This window comes from Drosophila grimshawi, unplaced genomic scaffold (assembly GCF_018153295.1).
Source record: "Drosophila grimshawi isolate 15287-2541.00 unplaced genomic scaffold, ASM1815329v1 contig_1377, whole genome shotgun sequence".
Classification (NCBI taxonomy): Eukaryota; Metazoa; Arthropoda; class Insecta; order Diptera; family Drosophilidae; genus Drosophila; species Drosophila grimshawi.
In genome coordinates, this window is record NW_025062900.1 from 19,944,614 (window position 1) to 19,960,324 (window position 15,711).

General features: G+C 34.6%; 3 protein-coding genes across 4 annotated transcripts; 2 read left to right on the forward strand and 1 right to left on the reverse strand.

The window, feature by feature from the left end:
* On the reverse strand, positions 1 to 7,453 carry LOC6567180 (atrial natriuretic peptide receptor 1). Its single transcript, XM_032739556.1, has 8 exons — positions 7,237 to 7,453; positions 5,349 to 5,503; positions 4,918 to 5,119; positions 4,592 to 4,858; positions 3,069 to 4,173; positions 2,902 to 3,000; positions 2,329 to 2,439; positions 1 to 2,245 (listed from the first exon to the last, which is right to left on the reverse strand). Exons 2-8 carry the CDS (start codon positions 5,500 to 5,502, stop codon positions 344 to 346), a joined length of 3,840 nt encoding a protein of 1,279 aa, XP_032595447.1. The 5' UTR covers position 5,503; positions 7,237 to 7,453; the 3' UTR covers positions 1 to 343.
* Positions 7,454 to 8,832: 1,379 nt separating this feature from the next.
* LOC6567179 (serine/threonine-protein kinase haspin homolog) lies at positions 8,833 to 11,030 on the forward strand. 2 transcript variants are annotated; one of them, XM_032739321.2, is made up of 7 exons: positions 8,833 to 8,975; positions 9,029 to 9,330; positions 9,388 to 9,828; positions 9,886 to 10,034; positions 10,181 to 10,384; positions 10,442 to 10,737; positions 10,796 to 11,030. In XM_032739321.2, exons 1-7 carry the CDS (start codon positions 8,911 to 8,913, stop codon positions 10,989 to 10,991), a joined length of 1,653 nt encoding a protein of 550 aa, XP_032595212.1. In that variant the 5' UTR covers positions 8,833 to 8,910; the 3' UTR covers positions 10,992 to 11,030. The 2 variants fall into 2 exon arrangements, with proteins under 2 accessions (XP_032595212.1, XP_032595211.1); XM_032739320.2 differs by having other exon boundaries at positions 9,388 to 10,034.
* Positions 11,031 to 11,295: 265 nt separating this feature from the next.
* Positions 11,296 to 14,425, forward strand: LOC116805705. The gene is made up of 7 exons (XM_032739435.1): positions 11,296 to 11,426; positions 11,691 to 11,806; positions 13,199 to 13,413; positions 13,479 to 13,590; positions 13,644 to 13,799; positions 13,859 to 14,044; positions 14,123 to 14,425. The coding sequence occupies exons 3-7, from the start codon at positions 13,207 to 13,209 to the stop codon at positions 14,287 to 14,289; spliced, it is 828 nt and encodes a 275-aa protein (XP_032595326.1). The 5' UTR covers positions 11,296 to 11,426; positions 11,691 to 11,806; positions 13,199 to 13,206; the 3' UTR covers positions 14,290 to 14,425.
* Positions 14,426 to 15,711: the final 1,286 nt, after the last annotated feature.

The following is a 15,711-nucleotide window of genomic DNA, read 5'->3' on the forward strand; positions in this document are numbered from 1 at the left end:
TTGTATTTGAAACATTTTTGTTGTTGCTTTAATTCACATAAAAACCTTCATAAGAAACTTTTCACATTCTATACAAGTCAGCTTATATACGTTTTTAAGTTTGTATGTATAATTGTTGCTTATCTTAAAATAGTTTTCTTAAAATATCACTTTCAGAACTGTTCGTGCACATTTTTTATTTCTCATCAATTTAAAATTTGGATTGCTCGCTTTTTTCTTAAAACTTAGGTTTACTTTCTTTTTTTTTTTGTAACAACTATTTAAATAAAATCTTTCCGAGTCTCGATTAATAAAAATATGCATGCATATCGTATGCATATTAAATGCATTCAATGTTTATATATTAATTTTCCGGGTTTGAATTAACATCCTTTTTGCTGTAGCTCAAAAGTGGAGCCATTATGCTGTATCCGTCCGGTGTAGTTGAGGAAAACGAATCGTGTGGCATGCTCACAGTGCCCGAATCATCGGTTGCCAATAATTCTGACAGATTGCCATCACCGATGATATCGAATTTCTGCATATTGCCAGCACTGTTTGTCTTGGCCAATATGTCCAAATTGGAGTCATGGAGTCGTGGAGAAGACAAACGAGCATTTGGCAACAGCTCCATTTCATCGTCCGACTCTGGCAGCTGGACAGCCGTGCCGGGCAGGTCAAGGCATGGAGTCAGCAGTCGCGGATAATTTGATATATAATCGATGACTTCGAGGGCAGTGGGTCGCTTGCTGGCATCCTGACTCCAGCATGCCTTCAGCAGACCCTCCAACTGTGGCTTGACACCATTCGGAATTTGCAACGTATTTCCGTTTTTAACAAAATCCAGAACTTGATTATTGGTCATGCCCTGATACGGATACGAGCCGAATGTGATAACCTCAAAGAGTACAACACCAAATGACCAAATATCCGATGCAGATGTAAATAAACCCAGCGACAACGTTTCCGGCGGCATCCAGCGCACTGGGAACAATTTACGAACCCCCTTCCGATTGAAGCAATAATAATCGCTCTCGAATGTGGGACGAGCCATGCCAAAGTCAGCAATCTTCACCATACGCTGTGAGTCAACCAAACAATTCCTGCACGCGATATCGCGATGCACATATTTCTGTTCCGCCAGATAGGCCAAGCCCCGGGCCACGTCCATGGCGTACATGGTCAGGCGCTTGGATGATATATCCGATTCATCGGTGATCTTCTCGTTGACCATGTTTCTGCGCGCCAGCAGATAGGTCTTCAAATCGCCATACAGCATGAACTGCATGATTGTGTAGATGGGCTCCTTTTGCAGGCAGACGCCCAAAAGTTTTATAATGTTCTTGTGATTGAATTTCTTCATTGCCTCGGCCTCGGCCAAGAAATCCAAGCGATCCTCCGTCGAGCCACCAGACTTGAGGGTCTTAACAGCCACAGCTGTCCAATCGTCCGAATTGAATTTTGCCTCACCGCCATAAACAGTGCCGAAGGCACCTTCGCCCAATCTTCGATTGACGACCACATTCTCCCTGGGCACTTCCCATTTGTCCAGGGTGTTGATTTTATTACGCGATGGCGATATCAAATCAATGCCAAACATTTTCATTATCTGCACCGATTGTCTCACTTTGCGATCATAGCGTTGTTTCCAAAAATAGAATGATATCAGCGACATGGCCATGATCGCCAGCAAACACATCAACACGCTGAAGATCATCGAGGCAATATCGCAATCGACACAAAGAAGACGAGCCAGTCCCGAGAATCGACAGTCGTATCTGCCATCCTCTGGTATCCGACCATGGAACACATCCCTGGCACTGAACGACAAATTGCCACCACATATATGGACATCGGAACCATTAGCCCGAACATGAGGTTGAAATGTGCCAACTTTGGCATAAGATCCATTTGTCCATTGCAAGATATCCAGATCGATAATCCGTGATCCGCCAAATTCGCCATGGCCAAAACGCACCTTGCCCGACAGCCCATCAAAATCGGTTGCCCAAATAAATTGGGCGAATTGATTTACAACCTCCTTGGACCTCAAATTGTGCACGGCATATGTGTTGTTCTGCAGCAATTTATGTGCAGCTATCGCATAGGTCCAAACGGCATCGTAAACAAATCCCACATAATTCGAAAACGTTTCGTATTCTTGGCCATATGTGGTTAGCCAGGAATTTATAGATTTGCCCTCTTGCATTTTGGCATTTGGTTGGCCAAAGGGCGTGTGCCTTATACTAAAGTGTCCTTCGATGGCCTACAATGGATACGAAAAATATCAAGCACTTAAATAATCTATCTACATTTTTCAATTTTCAATTTTAATCTTGAAAAACTTACGTTTTCTAACTGTTTGGCAGCGCATTTGTTTTTCACTTTTTGCTGCCACATTTGAAAGTCCTTGGAGAGCCATGCTGGTAAAAACCAAATGTAATCTTGTCTGTGTGTCATCTAAAATAAAATAAGTTATTTAATATTTCATTTAGATATTGAATTTAATGAATATTTCGAAAAACTAAGCCATGAAATGATAACTACAAACTTGTATCATTTCGAAAAATTAGGCAAATTAAGTAATTCAACTTGAAAATGTAAAATATTTGTTAAAATTATTTATTGTTTGAAAACGTTTTTTTTATTATAACAAATATATTTTACGTTGGATCCATGTCAAGTGTTTTAATAAAAACAAATATAAAATATTAAAATAAAATAATTATTTAAAAAGGTTCAAGTTTGGTAAATCTATCTCAAAAATTGTGGGATATAAGCGGTTTTATCGATTTGCAATTATCGTAGAACTCCAGTTTTAACACCCTGCCTGACTTTCTCTTATAACATCAGTATCACAGTACAATAATATTAAATATATAATTTAAGAATTACTACCACAAACAAATAAAAGAGACTTACACCCAAGTTGATGGCTTCACAGATGGCAACAGCAGCATTATCGCTATGAAGTTCCGCTATGATGATCTTAGAGTGAGCTGCTTTCAATTGGCCCAGGTGCTAAGCGATATAAATACATATATAATTTAATATGTACATTATACAATTATTAGAATGAGCAGACAAACCTCCCGCATATCCTCAGCTGTAACATCACTCGGAAACTTGCGACTAAATGCCAAAGTGAAATTATGTGATCTCAACTTGGTCTCCATACGCGACATATACTCTGTATATTGCTGGCTATCCTCCGTCAAGGTTGAGACACGACTCCAACCAAGTTGTTGCATTATCCTCATATACACATCCACATAAACGCTGTTCGATCCAATGGTGCGAAAGAAATACGGATATGCCTTGCGATCCACAAATGAGGAACCCTCAGCCGAGTAGGAAATTGCCATCATATTTAAATGTTTCGAAATTCCGGCAATGGGCTCAACGGTCTCACTGCAACCCGGTCCCAAAACACCCAGCATATTTGGTACATTGAAGTAGTGTATGAACGCCTTCATGACCAGATCTGATTTGCACTGGCCATCGTTAAGCATTATTTCCAAATTGTAGTCTGGTAATATGGTTGGATCTTTGTTGATTGCCACAACGGCTTTCTGGGCAGCACCAATAATATTCAAATGTCCACGATCTGTGATATTGATGGGAAATATGCCACCGATCGATAAAGTTTGTACCGTATTCGGTAATATCCATTTGCTGTATGTTCTCCTGTTGTTCAGTAACCAATTGCAAGCAACTTTATCATATGGATCGCTTGAGTGCTTCCTTTGAATACTCAACTCCCTCTGAATGTACTCAATGTCCTCGTCAGTTATGAAGAATTTTCGAAGCGCATAAATCAATCGCTTATCATTGGCCAAGCTAATCGTATAGTATTTGAGTATCGGAGTTAGTTCATATCTGCAATTGGTGTTTTGCAAATATTGATAGTCCTCGCATCGCGGCAATGTGATTTGTGTGAACTTGATGTCACCATCAATTATTTCCGATGGTAGCCAATGCAAGACTATAAATCTTTTCTGACCACGTGCATAAGATGTCTGATAAAATGCAACAAATTCCTGGATTGTGCTTCGAAATTCGGTGCCCAACCAAATTACATTTACAAAGCTCTCCTTTAGCTGATTTACAACAAAATGTGAATCGTTCCGGAACTCGGCTATAAGCGTAGCACATTTCACATTAACACAGTTTGGATTTATATATTCCTCAACACTGTAATGAATAAATATATTAAATAAAATAAGCAAAAATGCTCTAGTCGAAAGAGCTCGACTAGGAGGTAACCTGAGCAGAGCGGTTGAATATATTGAATTAATTAGTTATTATTACTCAAAGCTTGCTTTGATTATCGTGCTGCAAAGGTTCGATTTTAGTTGTTCTGATATTGGCGAAGTTTTCGCAGTAATATGTCAATGTATGTTTAATACTTAATTGGAAAACCTATACAAAATAGTGGCTTTTATTCTAAATATTATTGTATCGATAGAAAATAGATTTGTACGGTAAACGAGAATTTACAAACCAAATTTGAACTTATATTATTAATTGGCTCATTGCAAACAGACGGAAGGATTTGACACAATTTGGAATTCATTTTATAAAAACTGAGTTGAGTATTTATTCTACAAACCTTCTGTTCCTTAACACATCCATAAGATTATCTTCCAAGACGTACAGATCATAGTGTATATTGTGAATATCTTTGAAAACATCATAGTGCAAACTGCAGTTGCTGGCATCTGTTGAAATCTGTGCTTTTGGTACGAACCAACTGAATCGACCGGGTGTTATGGAGGCACCCGCATTCAATATGTTTGCAGGCGGCTCTCTGTACACGCTGTAAGGCATCCAAACTTCCAAATTGATCATGCTAATGTTGTGAAAACCATTGTAGGTCCTACAACAAAGAAATAATCATAAGTATGCATATAACAATTATTAAATATTATTATTTACCTCACATAGTCCAAGGTGTACCAGGGATTATGTGGATCGGACGAGTTTGTATAATGTATTGGAATGATTCGAATATCTCGATAATGTAGAACATCTTTCAAGAACATATAAAATATTCGTGTCATCACCTGATGCAACGATCTATTTGTTACTTGCAGCCCAATGCCAAAACCACTCGTGGGTGCCTCAAATGAAAAATTCTCTGAAAAAAAACAAAACGAAAAACCATTATCATTATGAATAATTATGGATGGGTATGTTTGTCTGTTCATATCGAACAGAGTTTTATCTTTATTCTCAGATCTTTGCACTCGAGAGCTGACAAAAAGATTATATTGCCTCTACAAATTTGTATATGTGACAACAATTCTGCAGATCAGCAACATTTGGAAAAGTTTCAGCTTTCATCTGCTCATCAAATTTACACTTACCATTTGTTTGAATGCATTGATAAGATGATTCGCTGTAGCCAGGGAGAATCAACAAGAAGTAAGCCAGAAAAACGACATATTTGAGAACCGTCCATTTTCGACTTAATGCCATTTCTGACATTTTCAGTTTTACGTTTGCCCCAACAATTTCCATACTGTGGAGAAAAATAGAATGTTAAAATTCGCAAAATGCTATTAAAATTAGTTAGGGTATATGGAGATTTTCCAGTTTTACGGATTGTGAGCGGGAAATGTGTTTACAAAATTAACACTTTGTCTGATGCGACTATAAGTATAGATTATATATTCAAGGTTTCATGTTTCGAACTTTAAGCGCTATGCATATATGTATATATATAGTATATAGTTTAGTATATATATATATATATTTATATATATTTTATCATAATTTATTTATTTTTAAAGCAGTGTGCTAGTAAATAATATTAGTTTTGATTAGTTTTTGTCAGCCAGTCACTTTGAAGTATTATTATTGGGGGACCTAATATTGTGACCCACTCTGAAACTATAACTATGAGGACTGAATCTTCTTCTGGCTAAGGCGACACAATCTATTGTCCGTACCTGATTATATCTGATTTAGCTGGGTAACCTCAAAGTAAAGTAAGCCAAATAAATACAAGCATATTTTATTACATCTTTCAGCAATAATAAATTTGATTAAGCATAACTCAATCGAATTGATTTTTCCAACTTATTATCAACTGATATAGTAGATTATACGGTTTTGCTTAAGACAAATATTTTAATTTCAATTTATTTCAATTTTTTTTTTAGCAATTTTAGTCCGTTTCAAAAATTAGTGCTCAATAAGTTAATCAAACTGATAACCAAAAAACTATGCACATAAGTGTCACTTGTTTGTCATGATAAATTAGTGAAAATTGAGCAAAATTGACTCAAAAATGAGTATATAAGAAATCTTGATCTTAACAAGATCTTGGTTCATTTTCAATGCATGCAAATTAAATTTGAATTTCGAATCCTAATCAGAATATCGTTTGAGCATTAGTTCTAACAGCGCAGTATTTTAAAGATTATACTCAGTGGGTTTAGCAAGCTCATGCAGGAAAAATAAAATTAATTCTGATGGAAAACACTGAAGATCTGCAAATAAATTCCAAGATTCAGTTTTAGTTTCAGCTGATCAACGCCCACGGATGCGTTCTTAAAATAATGCTCGACCAAACGCTTATGCGAAACACTTTGTCTATTTATACTCTGTTTTTCGAATGGAACACGAGTATATAAACTCAATTTTTGATGACACATGCATTATATGCACACCAAATCCTCATCACTTTACACTATTAGGGTCATTGGCATCGTTTTAAAGAAGTCTTTTTACAATAAATTCAAACAGTTGTCTTTCCACCTGTTGTCAACTTTTCTTGAACTTGGCGCAGAGTAGTATACAGTCGGTTATGCGGTGCAGCCAACGTTCTCATTTGTTATATTTGTGTTTACACACAAAATATAAGTATTAACTTTAAAAGGCGTCGTCCGATGCTTTTGTTAATCAGATTTTATATTATTTTTGCTGTGTTTATTTTGTTATTTTCATTTTTATAGGAATTATTCAAAACAATTTATGTGATGATTATGTTCCACGCATTAATATAAATATATTCGTATATGTATTAATATATGTGGTGATTTTATTTTCGCCGTTACTTATTGTTAAGCGCTGACAACAAATATAAATATAATAGTTTATAAATTCTATTCATTTCTCTTTGAATTTAAACAATTAATTAACACACCAAAAACTCAATTTTTAACACTTTTTCTGCTTTGTATTTTTCACTTGGAAAGTTCGATTTAAATAACATATTTCTTAAACAAATAATTATTAATGATATTACACTTTATTCCAATTGATAAATGGCGTCGCCAACTTGTCTTTGTATTTAAGATGTTGACCGATCCGATTGAAGTTTCATAATTAACTGAAACTGTACGTTCAGAAAACAATGCACATAATGAAGTTGCTCTGCGAAACAAATTCAAGTTTCATGCACTCAGCCGCAACAGTAGAACCTCATTAGTAGCACCACCACCAGCACCGGTCGCGAAAAGAAGAGTTTCTTTTCTCCTGGCCAAGAAATGTCGCACTTCTGCGACGACTGTGAGCATAATGCCGCTCTTCCAAATTCTGTAGAAATCGACAAAATTTAATTATACTCTGTTCATAAATCACCAAAAAAAAGGGTATATGGCCCATTCTTTTCCGTTTTGCAATGACCATCTGATAAACTTAAACTATCATAAAATTTTAAGAATTACCAAATTTGAGAATCCTCCCTTACAAATCAACAGTTAGGTATCCCAGTCACGCCGACCACACAAAAAAAAATATAATAATAATAGCAGTTTAATCATCCTTTAAAATTCCCTCACTAATATTCACAGCTTTAGACTCATTAACTCCAAAATCAATTAGAGACTGGAAACAGAGGAATAAGCAGTCGGTTACCTTAAACAGCACCGTGCGTCGCAAATACCAAAAAGCATACTATGCATATTCCACAAATTTTGTTACGATAAACATATAAACATATATACATATATATATATATATATATATATATATATACATATATATATTTATGGATTTTATTATATGTATGCAATTATGTCAATGCTTGTAACCAAAAGTTGCTCAAACTGCAAATTTGTTGGCAACACTTTCATTATAATCTTAATTGTATTATCATTTTTTTAATTAGGAATCAAAACCACCGTTTTGCATAAGTGCGGCTATGTTCATATAATTTTATATAATTTGCTATTCACTTGCATTTATTTTGTAATTGGAGAATTGTTGTTTACATTGACTGACAATAAAAATCTGCCGAAAACGCAACATTTAAAAGGGAAACCTCTGCAATTCTTCAAAGGATCATATTTAATACAAGAAAGAACAACTTACCTCGGCTTTTCGACGATAATATACACTTTATTTCGAAATATTTTTCATGCATCCAAAGAAAACTTAACATTAAAAAAACCTTGCTGACTAAATTTTTTCTGTCATAAGCTTAAAACCTATTTTAAATATTTGCCTGAAGTTTGAATTGTTAACAAAGAACAGCGGATGCAAATGCACAATCAGGGCACAATAGATAGATTAATAAGCACGATATTTTACGCTTTATACTGTAGCGTTTTTCAAACCACTCGATATTAGCACATTATTACCGAGATGCTACGCTTTTCTATATCATTGCACCTAACTATTTGGTAAAATAAAACATTAATGAATAGTGCGCTTAAAACATTTTTATTTTTCCAGCGTACTGCCCTTCTGCATAACATATCGATACTTATCGCTCAGCTATGACTTAACAGGACTCTAAAATGCGTCGTAGGCGCCTTTTTTGCGTTAACAGAGCATCATTTTGAACAACAGCGTTGTGTTCTTAGCAGATCTGAATTTAAAGTCTGAGTTTAATTTCAATTTGTAACAAGAAAACATTTAATTATATTTGTATAATAACATCGGGCAAGCGCAATAAATGATAATACCAATACTGACAAAATGGACAATACTCTACCAGACGACGCCTGGAAAGACTCATTCGATAAACTATTGGATCAAAGGCCGTAAGTCAATTTGTAAACAATAAATTGCCGTCTTTAATTGAAACAATTTATAGGCAGCTACGCGACCTGAACGTAATTAAGAGGGATGTGCGAGCATCGTTTAATATTGATTCCAGTGTCGAGAATACCGATCCAAATATGTTAAGCGCCATCGAATGCTCCATGCCAAACCCAAATTTGTTGGCTGTTCCCCAAGATTTAAATCCAACTAAAAAGAAAAGAAGCGATGTGATTTCGACACCTTGCACCAAACTTCTCCACTCCAATTTGTTCCATTGTGCATTATCCCCCATTACTGGCATGAAAATCGATGGACTAAAACCAATTGACGACAATCACAAACTGGATGACATTGGTAAAACAAAAGAAATCAACTGGATTAATTGAATAATTATTTTAAATATTTGTTTAGAAAAAGAGCAACCGCGAAGACCAAAACACGTCTGCTTCGAAGTGAACTCATTCAGCCTGGAAAATACCAATGATACGGATATCGCTTTGGACGGCTTCAGGATATTGCCCAAGGAAGTGAGATCTTCGCTCGTCCTACAACCGGGCAAATGGAGAAAACCCTTAATCACCTGGCGCCGCACCCACAATAATGACGCGCCTCGCAGCTTGAGTCCAAAGAAACAATTGACAACGCGAGCTGGAACAGCAGAAGGCTTAATCCTTAATCATGTGACTCAAAGAAAATCGGTGCATATAAAGAATAGCTTGGAACCGAAATTACCATTAAGTCACGAGCAAGAAGTGCTCAAGTATTGTGCTCAGTCCAGACCATATAAATTTAGCTCAGCCTATGGATTATCTAAAATGATCGACACTTGCAAGATCGGCGAAGGCGTCTACGGTGAGGTATTTAAATATACGCCAAAGAAATGTACTAAAAACACTGTGGTTCTCAAAGTGCTCCCAATTGAGGGTGCTGCTTTGGTCAATGGTGAAGCGCAAAAGACATTTGAGCAAATATTGCCGGAAATTATAATTTCTAAAGAGATGAGCAATCTGCGCTTGAATCCAACTAATTCAACAACCGGATTTGTCGACATTTACAATGTAAGTTTAAATTTTATAATAGATTCGGTTTTTTCTAGATTTCCCCAATCCATGCAACAAATGTGGAACCATTTTGCATTAATTTAATTTAATCCATTTTTTTTTACTGACTTTAAATAAATTAATAATATATCCATTGTTTGCAGGCATGCTTAGTGAAGGGAAAGTATCCGAAACATTTAATAAAACTGTGGGAGGACTATGACGATGAAAAGGAGTCGGAGAACGATCATCCGGACATGTTTAACGATAACCAGCTATTTATTGTATTGGAGTTAAAATTCGCTGGCGAAGATATGTCGTCATTTTTATTTTTAAATGCTGAGCAGTCCTATTATGCACTACAACAGGTAAATTATTTAACTAAATTAAATAAGCAATGAACAACTTTATTTTGTTTATATTAGATTATATTAACGCTGGCCGTTGGCGAGGAAGCATTTCAATTTGAGCATCGTGATTTGCATTGGGGCAACATACTTATTGAGAAAACAGATGAGAGGAAAATTGCATATAAACTCTGTGGCAGGGATTTATTAGTGGCAACAAAAGGAATTCGGACAACAATCATTGACTATACGTTATCAAGGATAACGGTTGACGACTGTTGCCATTATAATGATCTCTCCACCGATGAGGAGCTATTTGCGGCCACTGGCGACTATCAATATGACATTTATCGCCTGATGCGCGATGAACTCCAGTGAGTCAAGTAAGCCATCTTAAAAATGTTTCTTGTTTTGAATATATATTCTTTATAGAAACAATTGGTCGGCGTATTCGCCAAGGACGAATGTGCTTTGGTTGTCGTATGTCTGCTCCAAGTTAATAGATGGCGTTAAGTACAAAAGCACAAATTCCAAGGCGCATAAAATGCATATGGAGAAGCTTAAAGCTTTCGATAAAATCGTCCTGACCCTTAACAGTGCTGTTAATTGCGCCGATTATCTACATTAAGTTAGTTAACTTATATATATATTTTCCTTTATTTGCACACACTGTATATTTTTTATGTTTTAAATAATTGAAGTTGCATTTAAATAAATATATTTTGGCTGATGTATCAATTTGCATATGTTCCGAATGAATGCAAAAGCTAACAGTCTGTTAAACCGGTGTTATTCCGCTGCGCTCGAATGCTTTTTGTAGAGCTTTCGCTCCCTTTCTCGCAGATGAATTTCAAAGGAATACGATTCCTGTGCGTGATACGAATTTTACGACAGTAGTGCAAAGTGCAGTATTTCCCACAGGCTGATTTCTCCGCTGGTGTAAATAAAAAATAAAAAAAAATTATATATATTTGGGTTGACCAACAAGAAAACTGCGTTTTATCCCACAAACAAAAGTTACATACTGCAGTTTAAACAAATGAAGAATACATCCTAAAAAAGTGTAAATGAAAATAAAAGAAAATTTTAGAATAAGTATTTTAAATAATAAAAATGGAACACTACTATGAGAACTATAAAAATCGATATTGATATAGTTTAAAGTAATGAGTGCAAAATTTATATGCATATGTATTTGTATTCTTTCTTTTTCTGTGTTTATTTACCTTGTTGGTAAATACACACATAAATACACACACATACATTTGCATATGTGTTTATCCATCCATATATTGTAATATGTTCCTTATGTTTTTTATATTAATAGTGCTAATAATGAATTAAGTCGTCTTATGAATAATCGAATATTATTCGCTTAATGTGGATTAACGATTAAACCGGATTAAACAGAAAGTCATTACACACTTATACATACAAACAAAGGTGAGTAACAATGAGAACAATATGTATGCTATAAATACATACACATACATACATGCATATGTATAAGTATTTTTTAAATATGCATATGTGTGTATCTAATGCAAAATACACATGCAAGTTGCATCTGTAAATATTTGTTATTATTTATGTATGTATGTGTAATGTATGTATGTATGTAAGTATCCAACCTACATTCAGATGAAAATATCAATTTAGGGGTTGCTTCTGAGAACAGAGCACTTAACATATGTGAAAACAGTTGTTTTTTTTTTGTGTGTATTTACACATACACACACAAATGCACATACTGTAAGTATGTATATTTGTTTGTATTGTCAAATCCCGTAAACCTGTTGAAATGTTGGCATGGCGATAGGTACACAGGTACAGATACAGGTACAGCAACACACATATTGTGTATATGTATGTAAGTGCGTGTTATGCATAATAAGTGCATGCATATTAACTTGCTTGAGAACAGAGCATAGCATACTTTACTGCAATATCACGCAGCACGGTATGTGTGTGTATGTATTTATACGTTACGGTTACAGTTTTTAATTGTGTATTTTGCTAGCCGTATACCCTGTACTAAATAATTAAAATAATATAATTCACCTTATAATTAAGTTTGGCAAATAATTATTAACAGGCATTCTCCGCCGACAACTGACACATTCCACACCTACCGATAAATATCGATTATCAACCGCACTCTGAGAAATTTATAACTGTTCCAGACAGAGTTGAGAGCGAAAAAAATCGTTACTCATGAATAAAGGGTAAAATAAGGTATGGATTTTGTGCAAATGTCTGTTACAAGTAGAAGGAAGCGTCTCCGACCCCATGATGTATATATTTTTGATCAGACTCAACAGACGAGTCGATATAGCCATTTCTGTCTATCCGACCATCCGTACGTCTGTATAAACACTCGAATCTTAGAGACTCAAAGAGCTACAGACTTCCTATTTGGAATATAAATTCTCTCATACCCCCTAACAAGATTGCTTAATTTTGTAGGCAACCTCCGTTTATATCAACTGGAAAATTTTCACAGAGATCGGATAAGAAACTTCGAAGTTATAGTCGCAATGAAAAAAATAAATCTAAGGGCCGCCTTAGTTTTTTATTATTATTCAAAGCTTGTGTCTACGTTAAGAAATTAGAGCAGATGAGAAAATGCTGTCCTGCTTACATTTTAGTGTGCAAAACTTTTTACAGGAATATTTGACAATAAAACTATAATAAATTTAGCAGCTGTGCTGCGTTTTGCTGATATTTTTCAAATTTTGAGAATAAGCTGTGCAAATCTGTTTAAACAGCAGTAAGCAAATTTGAGCATAACTTTTTTACACTTTTTTATAATCAAAATTTCATTTATTTATAAAGGTTTAAATATGCATTCCGTGGGCATACACTCAGCAATGGCGATTAAGCGCCAGCGAAAGCGTCGCGATGAGCAGAAGAGAGCCAGAGAGAGACGTTATAGTACTCAGAGCTCGGAGAGCGGGGAAACTTTTCATTCGCCCAGTGGATCGGTAAGACGTAAATATCATCATCCGCACCATGCGGTCAAGGCAGGACCCGGAATGTTAGACAGCCAGGTTAATTATACATACATAAATAGGTCTCTCTTGATCGATATGAATATATTCTTATTTTTTTACAGGTCGTAACAAGTATTGGAATGCTCCACATTGGCATTGTTTTCATTGTATTTGGAATTTTTTTATGTGGTGCTGGTATCATTCCGGATGAAGCTATGTCCTGGAATGTATTTAGTAAGATCACTTAAATAAAAACCCATATTATATATTAATACGATTTTGAATAGGCTCTAGCTCGGCGTGGTGGAATGAGGTGACATGCACTGGCCTCTTTTCGTTTGGATTGGGCTTATTTTTATTGGTATTGAACTGTTTGATAAGCCGAAAGGAGGAAGAGGATCTCGAAGACTATGTTCAACGGCAGTTAACCAGATCGCGTTCAGGTAACGAATATTTATATGTATGAATATAATATGCTTCATATATATATTATGATTTGAAGGCCATCGTCTTGAGCGAGATGTAGAAACTGGAGTGTTAACCACACGACATGCTCGCAAAGCAGTTGCATTGCAAAAAAACGGACGTAACGGCTCCGGTTCTGGATCAGCCTCGCCCACGGATGTTGCCGTCGTTCATTGTGGCTCGGCGGAGAGCATTTCGAATGGTCAGATCGTCGGTCGTAATGGTAAGATACAATCTCATGGATCCACTTCGGCAATACCTTAAAACTACATACAATACATAAAAATACAACAACTCCCAGGTCCAAATAATTCAGGCGATATTCTACTCGAGAAAATTGTGGAGGAAGACACTCCTTATTTAAATGATCATAGTACGGGTATATCGCCAATTGAGATAGAAAATGATACAAAACAACTTCTAAGAAGGGAATCAATAACAGATGCAATCAACATAACGCGCATATAAGATTTAGATATTTCGTACTTATAAATGCTATTTTTTCTAATCATTAATGTTACTGTTTAAACAATCCGCAACAAATTTCCAATAGCTATAAGTATATAAATACATTATGTAATCTTTTTAACTATTTTTTAATAATGACAACTACATTTAAATATTACACTTAATATATATACATACAATGTATTTATTAAAATTAAATGACAACAGAAATTACAGAAATTATAATAATAATACATATGGAAAACAAACATAATTTATCCGAGCAAATATGCAAAAGGATTACAGCTATAAAATTACAACTTTAATTCATGTACATAAACCTGTGTATACTTTTGACCTACTGCTTTTATACTTACGTACGTACCAAATTGATGTATGTAAACTAAGCTATCTATAATGACTTTCTTACTTTCTTAAATTAAAAAAAAGACATACATCTAAATATATTTATACATATATAAATATATAATTTAGCTATTTAAACATACTTATATTTATATATGTAAGAAAAACGTGAATTCAGACTTAGACACATATATTGTTTACGTTATTATAAAGTCAATGCAAAACTACCATTTAAAATAAATAATATGCAATATTTAGTTAATCTGCTCAGCTGCCATCAATAAAATAAATAAAATGTGTAAATGTTACTGATGTGTAAAACGAAGATAAAAATAATTGCTAATTTGCATTTATCCTATCCCCCTATTAGCATTTATTCGTATTATTATTGTTGCTTTTATTTGGCATTTATATTGCTACCAGTTTTGTATAACCGATCGTTTTGTTGTATAAATGATTTAAATATATTTTTACAGAATTTAGTACAATATAATTATAGCTTCTACAAACACAGATGTGCTATAAGTAATTAATTATTTAAACTAGGTCAGTTGCTAATATTGTATCGTACTTGTATGTATTGTATTACCGTACTAACATAATAATTGGGCATTTTCCAAAATATATATATAAGTTCAGAAATTTTGATTTTCAAATTCTGAACCAAAGCAAAGTGCACAACAAAAGAAACAAGACTATTTAAAGTAAACACTGTTTTATCTGTATATACATATGTATTTTTTAGGTTTAGATATACCAACAAATCTACACTAAGCCTAATTTTTTATTCCTTCGAAACAAAAAATAAATAAATAAATAAAAAAAATTATAAATTACTTACAATTGTAACGATTATTAATACTGGAAAAATCCTCGTAATCCAAGCTCTCAATCTACTCATTTTAATGAATTTCTTTTAGTGAGTTTCCACTGTGAAATAAATGATGATACCAATTTCGATTATTGCACACAAAACTATCGGCAAAGTATCGAGTGAATGAGTATGAAATGGTAACATCTAACAAGGCTGTGGGATATGCATATTTCGCACAGTGTAATACAATATTAAGAAGTCCA

Bases quoted from the DNA above. Each gene is read 5' to 3' on its own strand.
- LOC6567180 (XM_032739556.1), bottom strand. From the start codon at position 5,502: ATGGAAATTGTTGGGGCAAACGTAAAACTGAAAATGTCAGAAATGGCA. The intron at 4,174-4,591 runs GTTTGTAGAATA...TATTCATTACAG, and splicing joins GATGTGTTAAGGAACAGAAG to TGTTGAGGAATATATAAATC. The intron at 2,246-2,328 runs GTAAGTTTTTCA...TATCCATTGTAG, and splicing joins CTGCCAAACAGTTAGAAAAC to GCCATCGAAGGACACTTTAG.
- LOC6567179 (XM_032739320.2), top strand. From the start codon at position 8,911: ATGGACAATACTCTACCAGACGACGCCTGGAAAGACTCATTCGATAAA. The intron at 8,976-9,028 runs GTAAGTCAATTT...AACAATTTATAG, and splicing joins AAACTATTGGATCAAAGGCC to GCAGCTACGCGACCTGAACG. The intron at 9,331-9,387 runs GTAAAACAAAAG...ATATTTGTTTAG, and splicing joins TCACAAACTGGATGACATTG to AAAAAGAGCAACCGCGAAGA.
- LOC116805705 (XM_032739435.1), top strand. From the start codon at position 13,207: ATGCATTCCGTGGGCATACACTCAGCAATGGCGATTAAGCGCCAGCGA. The intron at 13,414-13,478 runs GTTAATTATACA...ATTTTTTTACAG, and splicing joins CCGGAATGTTAGACAGCCAG to GTCGTAACAAGTATTGGAAT. The intron at 14,045-14,122 runs GTAAGATACAAT...AACAACTCCCAG, and splicing joins TCAGATCGTCGGTCGTAATG to GTCCAAATAATTCAGGCGAT.